Source organism: Equus przewalskii, chromosome 17, assembly GCF_037783145.1.
Source record: "Equus przewalskii isolate Varuska chromosome 17, EquPr2, whole genome shotgun sequence".
NCBI classification, from domain to species: Eukaryota; Metazoa; Chordata; class Mammalia; order Perissodactyla; family Equidae; genus Equus; species Equus przewalskii.
In genome coordinates, this window is record NC_091847.1 from 46,579,888 (window position 1) to 46,588,560 (window position 8,673).

The window sequence follows — 8,673 nt, forward strand, 5'->3', positions numbered from 1 at the left end:
AAAACTAGGATGTACTTATCTTTAAGCTACCAAGCATACAAATCATCTCTGTCTACATTAATTTCACCTTCCTTCCCCTCAGTGACAACAGGAATGCTTTATGTTCTCCTATCTTTGGGTTATATTTCTATCTGTGCTTTGGGTTCCATCTTCTTGCCCCTGTCAGCAATTTTACATCATTGATTTTTCTTTCTGTCTTCTGTACAGCCAACTTCTCTATCTTACTAAATCCTTCCAATTGGTTTTTCAACATATACCAGTCTCTCTCTTTAAAATGAAACTAAACAAAACATGTTTCTCAAATTACTGGTCTATTTCTCCCCTCCACTTTAACAGTAAACTATTCCAGATGTTATCTACATTCACTATCTTCCAATCAATTATTCACCCACTTAAATCGCCCTTCCAACATTTTTACTTCCACTGAAACAGTTTTGTTCGATCATTTATATCCATGTTGCTAAATTCAAAGGATATAGTTAAGTCCTTATCTATTTATAAGCTTAGTAAGAGTTCAATATTGTTAAAGATATTTTTCACTCCTGATTTTCTTCCTCCTTCTTGTCTGCTTTAACTCCTCTGCCATAATACTAAATGTCAGCATTTTTCAAGGCATGGTTCTGAAAAAATGTTCCTCTTTACACTTGAAGCAAGTTCACCACATCCACTATTTGAATTACCGCTTAGAGGCAGATGACTCACGAAGTACTTGTTCAGTTAGGACTTCTCCTCTGGCTCCAGGGCTACACATTCAACTGCCTTTTGGACATCTTGTGTCCAACTCATAATCTATCTTTTCTCCTAAATTAGCCTCTTTCTAGTGCTCTGATGTTATTAAATGGTGCCACAATCCATTTAGTTGTGTATTCCAGAAAGAAAAATGAACTTTTCTCTCTCTCAAAGCTCAGATTTAATCCATTACCCAGTCTTGTCAGTTCGACATCCTAAATAGCTTTCAACTTAGTTCACGTCTCTCTGTCTCCATTATCACCCTTAGTCCAAGATGGTCATCACTTGCCTGGATTACTGCCATAGGCTCCTAACTGATCTTTTCATGTATATTTTAACCATCCTTCAGTCTGGCCTACTCTAGACCAGTGGCTCTCAATCAAGGGTGACTTTGCTTCCTATAGGAGATTTTGCAATATATGAACACACTTTTGATTGTCATGACTCAGGGGAGTGCTACTGGAGTCTAGTGGGTAGAAATGTGGAATGCTGCTAAACATCCTACAATGCACAGCCTATGCCCCCTACAACAAAGAATTATCTAGTTCAAAATGTCAATGATGTCAAGGTTGAGAAAACCCACTCTGGAGATAGACTGAGCTTTACACACTGCAGACATGTTTCTGTCATGTGCACACATACACACTTGCTTAAAATTCTTCAGTAACATGCCATCTGGCTAAGGCCATAATAGTTAACATGGCCTTCTAGGTCCTTTGCAATCCAGCTTATATCTACCTCTGCAAGTCATCCAACACCATATTCTCTCTCAGTCTCCCTGGTCTAGACAGGTTTCAATCCACTGTGCTTACTCCACACCCACAGCATTTGCACATGTGTGTTCTTTCCACCTGGAAACTCCTTCACTTAGTTAAGCCCTATTTATCCTTCAAATATCAACTGAAGTTTTTTCCCCAGGGGATCTTTGCATGATCTCCCTCTCAAGGTTAATTGCTCCATTTTAGACATTTAGAATTTATGTATCTCTTTTCCTGATCTGTACATAGTTGCATATTTACGTTGATTTATGTATTTTATTACTCTTTGTCTCCCTCATTAGACTGGAAGCTACAAAAGATGAATAACATTTCTTTATTTTGTTTTCTTTTATTTCGAATAAAATTGCACTACAAAGGGTTGGTTGTTGACTGTTAGATGTTTGATTACTAAATATCCTCACATAACATGTGAGAAAACTTAGTCCCAATATATCAAGTGACCTGAGCAAGGCCCCGCCCCTAATAAGTAGTGAAGGGAGAGCATGAATCCAAGTTTCTCATCATTAAGTACTGCATTTTTTTCCCTCTGAACTGGTGTTTTGTGCATTTGTTTAAACCTGTAGGTTTTGACTCAAAGTAAATCTTTTGTAGATACACAGTGCATAAAATAGATTAAAAGAGATTAAAGCAGATCACTGCTTTGATTAGAGATAGTGCATTTCACCCTCATCTTAGGAGTTCTTTTACATCTCTACCCAAGCCCCTCTTACCACTTGCCAGGGTGCTGAGGAACTTGCTGCAGAATGACTTGGATCTGGTGATGGAGGCTTGGAAACAGATCTACTACATTCATATGTGGACTGCTTGTGGGGTCTCTTCCTGCTTCAGTATATGATGCACTCTTGATATTTGTGAATTCAAAGTTGAAAATACCAGTATAGCATAAATTTATGTCATCATGGCTGAAATATTTGCTTAAACAATTTCACAAATCCCATTTCCATGTTTCTATATGAAAGAGAGAGATGATCCTTTCACATCATCAACTGAGTCCACGGACCATGTTCAACATCCCACCTTTGTCAAAACAAAAATTTTCTGAACAAGAATCACTACTTTGTAGACATCTTCATTTTCTCTTTATTTATCTTATTTTATTTTTGCCAATGATAGGAGTTGGATTAAATTGCTGAAACAAAAACAAACATACTGTACCAATTTCATAGCAGGCACTTTACATGACAGTGGGAGAGGACACCAGAATGAACGGCGGCGAGGATGCTATGCTCATGCACTTGCTAAGGAGCTCAGGCCCACGTGCCATGGCATGTGTGGCATTGTGTTTCAACAACATAAAACACCATTACTGTTATGAACATTTGGGCTTTTGATTTTTGATAGTTGGAAGCACAAATGTCAAACCAATGCCCTGAAAAAATGGAAACTTCTTTTCCTCTGTTTTTCTCCTATAAATATTTTTAGTTCCAGTTAAATGTCACAATAATGAAGATAGTATATATCATATACTTGGGAGGTATTTAAAGATGAGGTGATTAAAAACATACCAATATTTTCTAATTATATATATATAGTATTATACATATCTATAGTATGTGTATATATAAATATACATATATATAAATGGATGTGAAAATTAGAAAACACAAACATACTGAGATTATTTTTCCAAGATCTTTGACTTTTACAAATATATCATAGACATAGAAAATGTACCTACTCTAAGAAATGTCTTAGAGTTTTTAGTTATCTCTCAAACTTGACTCACGAATGCCAGTGCATTTAAAATGCAACAAAAGTGAAAAGCAATTCATCACATCATTTGAATGGCTGTTGTTTAGAAAATACAGCCTTATGTACAAAAATCTAAAACTTATGAATAGCTATTGAAAATATTTCCAACATATCACTTGATATTTTTTTTCAAAAATTACACTTTTGCGGGGCCGGCCCAGCGGTGCAGCATTTAAGTTCGCATGTTCTGCTTCTCAGTGGCCCTGGGTTTGCCCATTCAGATCCCAGGTTTGGACATGGCACCACTTGGCAAAAACCATGCTGTGGTAGGCATCCCACGTATAAAGTAGAGGAAGATGAGCATGGATGTTAGCTCAGGGCCAGTCTTCCTCAGCAAAAAGAGGAGATTGGCCGTAGTTAGCTCAAGGCTAAACTTCCTCAAAAAAAAAAAAATACACTTGCCTGTCAAGCTGTTTTGGCTCATTTACTTACTTTTTATACTTTTTTATTCAAAATAATTAGGCTGATTGACTTGGTTTGTTTTATTAGATTATATTACTCAACCTATAAAATAAGGAACACCAGGGGCCAGCCCCATGGCCGAGTGGTTAAGTTTGTGCACTCTACTTCAGTGGCCAAGGGTTTGCTGATTCAGATCCTGGGTGTGGAACTACCCATGGCTCATCAAGCCATGCTGTGGTGGCATCTCACATAGAAGAACTAGAACGACTTACTACTAGGACATACAACTATGTACTGGGGCTTTGGGGAGAAAACAAAAAGGAAGATTGGCAACAGATGCTAGCTCAGGGGCAATCTTCCTCACCAAAAAGCATAAATACATAAATAAATTAAATTAAATAAGGAACACTAGACTCCCTAGGTTTTAAATACCCTTTATACTTTTTTCCTTTGGGAAACTTTCATCTCTCCAATTTTGAATTAGTAACTCAAAGAAGTAATTTCACAATCTTTATGAATTGCCAAACTGTACTTACTGCATGGTGGCTGAATGGGTTCATAATTTGAAAGCTCTATAATTACTAAGATTATCATTATAGGGTGAGCATGACATTAAGAAAAAACTCATTTTCTTCTGTCTTAAGCATATAATGTTGATATATTGCTATTTTTTGAAATCCCTCATGGACATTTCTCAGGCATTAGGAAGTTGCATCTATTAACATATATTATGTTGTGTTGTGACCCTTATTTCCACTTTCTCTCTTTCATGAGGGCAAAAAAAGCCACATGAAAGAAAAACTAATTCAGAGGTGGAACTAGTGGCAGAAAAGTAAACTAAGTGTCAGATATGTGTTTGCAGTTCTTGGCTAAATTATCAAAATTTTACCCGAAGCATATTGGAAAACATCACTCGTAGAAACCCCCTCCTTTTTTCACTCCTGACTCTAAACCCCCTGAAAACCACATCTGTTTCCCACTGATAGCTTTTAACACTCGTCCCTTTAATGTCTTCTAACAGGAAGTGGAAATTGAGAGAAGTTTGTGTTCACCAACATTTAAAAGTCACCCTGGGAGCCAGTCCGAAGATTCTGTGAAAGATTCAGACAAGAAAGGCGAGGAAACATCTTTTGACAAGATGTCACCTGGAAGTGGTCACAGCCACATCTTTGAAGGTTAGCATAATATTTTGATGTGATCTTGTGATCATACATTGTACAACATAAGTGGTTAATAAATAAGGTTTTATTTTAAAATTAGTAAGGAAAAAGATGACAGAATATAGCTCAAGAAACACAATTCAGGAAAAACAGAGGTATATTTAAATCCTATCTCTATTATATTTAATTTTTAAAACTAAACAAAATAGACTTTAAGTAATTGTAAACCAGTACAGCAAGCACTTTCAGTCTTAGGGTTTTGGAACAATGCATTTGACCATTATCTAACTTTGCCTTTTGTGAAAAGAAAGGAAACATATTTTCCTCTCAGTCTTTGGGATAATAAAAGGATAAAATACAAGTAACTATCAGTGGCAAAATAAAAAAAAAAAAAATTGAAAATGCCTTCAGCATCTCTTTTCAGACAATTAAACTAAATGTGCTTAATGAATTTGGAATAAAAAGTGACATGAGAGTATCATAATTTAGGGGAAAACCTCATAAATTTGATTAATGTTTTACAAATGTCATTAAAACGTTAATAGCTCATATGTTAGAAATTACACTATTAATATAATTTTCAACTATGACAAGTGCAAAATATAAAGAATTTATTGGAAAATATGGATATCATTTATCATTTTGGTTAGTTACCTTCTGGATTTTTCTTTTTTAGCCAAGCGTTCGTAATGTTTGTTAAAGATTATAATTAGTACAACTCGTAGGACATTATTTGATATATATATTCAACTGTCAGGTTACCAATCCACATGAGCAATGCAGAATAGTCTATGGAATATGACAGACAGTTGACAATTTGGGAAAACAAATGATGCACTGCTTTAAAACTTTGCTATTCAAAGTGTTGTCTGTGAATCAGAGCATCAGCATCACCTGGAAGCGTATTAGAAATGCAGAACGTTGGGCCCCACACCAGTCCTACCCAATCAAAACCTGCATTTTCACAAGATCCTCAGATGACCCATGTGCACATTAAAGTTTAAGAAGCTATGCTCTATGACAGTACAGACTGAACCTCTGGATCATTTACTTATGATTTAGCTCATTCTGATTCCAATTGGTTTAAGTGTGTAATTTACGATAGGAGGTGGGTGTGGGGAGAATAAAGGGGAGTTTGATAATGAGGACCTGGGCATGAATTTCTAAATACATGTAAATTGGAATCTCAGTCTCTATTTTTCATTTTCAATTCATTTTTATATGCCCAATTGATATCCTAATATGATTAGTATCAGTCTTAGGAATTTACTTCACATATTTCTGGCCTGTGATTAAACTTTATGTGCACTTGACTGAATGAAAAAGAATTACATTAGCAGAGGCCACAAAAGGGAATCTTTAGAGAATGATTTATGTTCTGATGACGCTGGCCTAGAGATCTTCGCATAGGGAGACAAATGTGAGGTTGGCCAACGATCTGATCAAAATCACATGAGATAAACAACTCCACTCAACTCACCTTACTTATCTCCTGTGTTTTCTTTGGTTTCCATGCAAAGATTTTCAAACGCCTTTTTATTATCCAAGCTTAGAAAAGGTATTCTGGAAGGTAACCAACATTTAGTATCAAGATCTGACTTGAGAGTGAACTCAGATTTAAATTTCCAGGTATATTGAAAATATCAAGAGCTAAACTAAAAAAACTCAGGGTGGGAAAATTACACTAAAGATGAACATAGCAGCTAACTTTATTTTTATTTTATCTGTACATTGCACAAGAACTCTAATTCTTAGGTATCACTACATTTGAAAGAAAGAAGCTTCTTTTAGTGTGGGATTCTTTGATTCTTCCATAGTGCCCTAAATTTCTATCTGTGATGGGACATTTATAAGCTTTTTTAATAAGTACAGTTTTTAAAAGCTTATAAGCTTGTATATAAGCTTGACAAAACCTACACAACCACAGTATATTGATGTTGCTGTTCTGCTGCAAAAGATAGAATTTATTCCAAGAAGATAAAATGTGTGTCTGAATAAAATGTGATAAGAGAAAGATGTCAGAGTTTGTATATGAGTGACTGTGATGGCTTCACATACTGGTTAAACACTTTAAGTAGCCTCAAGAGTTTCATACTTGAAGGCAATATTTATTTATACCTCTTTCATAAACAGTAGAATTTTTAAAATAAACTTACAATAGATCATTAAAATGCAGCTGCCTAAAGTCCTGCATTTTTAGAATCTAGCAAAACCAATGTAAATTGGTAATTCCATCTCAGGACTCAGGAAGAGTCACGGCTGTTGGATCAGCTCCCGCTCCTTATTCTCAACTGCACATCTAGGGTAGCAACACAGAAAGGCACTGGAATCCACCCCAACTCCTTTCTAGGCCTGATGATCTACACCCAGGTTGTGTTTAATTGCTCTCACCACTCATTAGGTTTGCTCTGCTTTCTTCACCAATGTATTGGTGTCAAATAAATCATAGCGCTGCATGTGCATGTCGGTGCATTCCATTCATATTTTCTTTGGGACGTACTCTAATGGTTAGTTGTTCCAATGATTCTAGGAAGACATGGCTCATTTGAAATTAAATGTCAAGCGTGACAAATCCATAATATGACAAATTTGGGTGATGTAATAGATATGAAAGAAAAAAATCCATATAAATGGTTTTGACTAACTGTATCATAGTGATATATAAATTTCATTTGTGGAATTTCCTTTAGATATTTTAAAACCAGGAAGTTGGAAAGTGAATACTGGGAGTATTATTGATTTACATGATTCAATCTACTTAGGCTTGATCTACCTGAATGTACAGTAAAAAAATCTATTTTTTCTGCTGAAAAATTCTGAATCAAGGGTTATTGGGTAATGTTCTTTGAGTTTAAATTACTTGGGATTTTTTCCTATGACAATTACTTGCTTTTCACTTTTATTCTCTAAACCGTAATTTTAATATTAATCTTCTAAGTCATAGCATGTAAAGTGCTGACAGATAAAATATACATTCATAGTCACTCTTTCAAGGCTTTTGCAATAAACCTTAGAAATTCCTTGCTTTATTTCTCTTTTTATTCTGCTCCCTTAAAGCCAAATTCATTCTTTATTCTTTTAATGGTCATTCATCTTCTGCAATGATTTTACAAACCAAACTGAGTGTCTGTTCTTTTTAACTTTCTACCACTCTCTAAGTGGTGGGATCCTTTGAGTTATGAAGTTTTCTAAAATATTGATGTATGTGCAGTACATGTATTTATGTGTGAGTAATCATTTATATATCTTGTTTTTCATTTAAAATCAGACGTTTTAGAGCAATGCTTTTTGATATACAAGTGTTCCACATGTGTGCTGTCCAATGTGGTACCCACTAGCCGCTAACCACCAGTGGCTATTAAGCACTTGAAAATTAACTAGTGCAACTGAGCAACTTAATTGCTAATTTTATTGAATTTTAATTAATTTAAATGTAAATAATCACTGTTTTGGACAGCACAGTTTTAGCAGATGCCACTTCCGCCAGGAACTCATTGTCCGCTCAGCTTACAGGAAGGAATCCAGATGCTAGTTATTCATTTTAAGTTGTCCTTTCTCTGCAAATTTACCTTTATTGAAATGTATGTGGAAGGGTCAGCCCCATGGCCAAGTGTTTAGGTTTGTGTGCTCCGCTTCGGCAGCCAGGGTTTTGCCAGTTCGGATCCTGGGCTCAGACATCAAGCCATGTTGAGGCGGCATCCCACATGCCACAATTAGAAGGACCCACAACTAAAAATACACAACTATGTACTTGGGAGTTTGGGGAGAAAAAAGCAAACAAAGAGAGAAATGTATGTGGATAAGTGTAAAGAGAATTCATGTCAGCAAAATTAATAAATAACTAGAATAAT

At 35.6% G+C, this 8,673-nt stretch overlaps 1 protein-coding gene across 1 annotated transcript in view; it reads left to right on the top strand.

Moving 5' to 3' along the window:
- LOC139076586 (uncharacterized) overlaps window positions 1-4,842 on the top strand; it is a 183,465-nt gene extending 178,623 nt beyond the window's left edge. The window contains exon 2 of the mRNA XM_070579464.1: window positions 4,684-4,842. Within this exon, the coding sequence (XP_070435565.1) occupies window positions 4,684-4,842 (159 nt within the window). The remainder of the gene's footprint in view (window positions 1-4,683) is intronic.
- The last annotated feature ends 3,831 nt before the right edge of the window (window positions 4,843-8,673 follow it).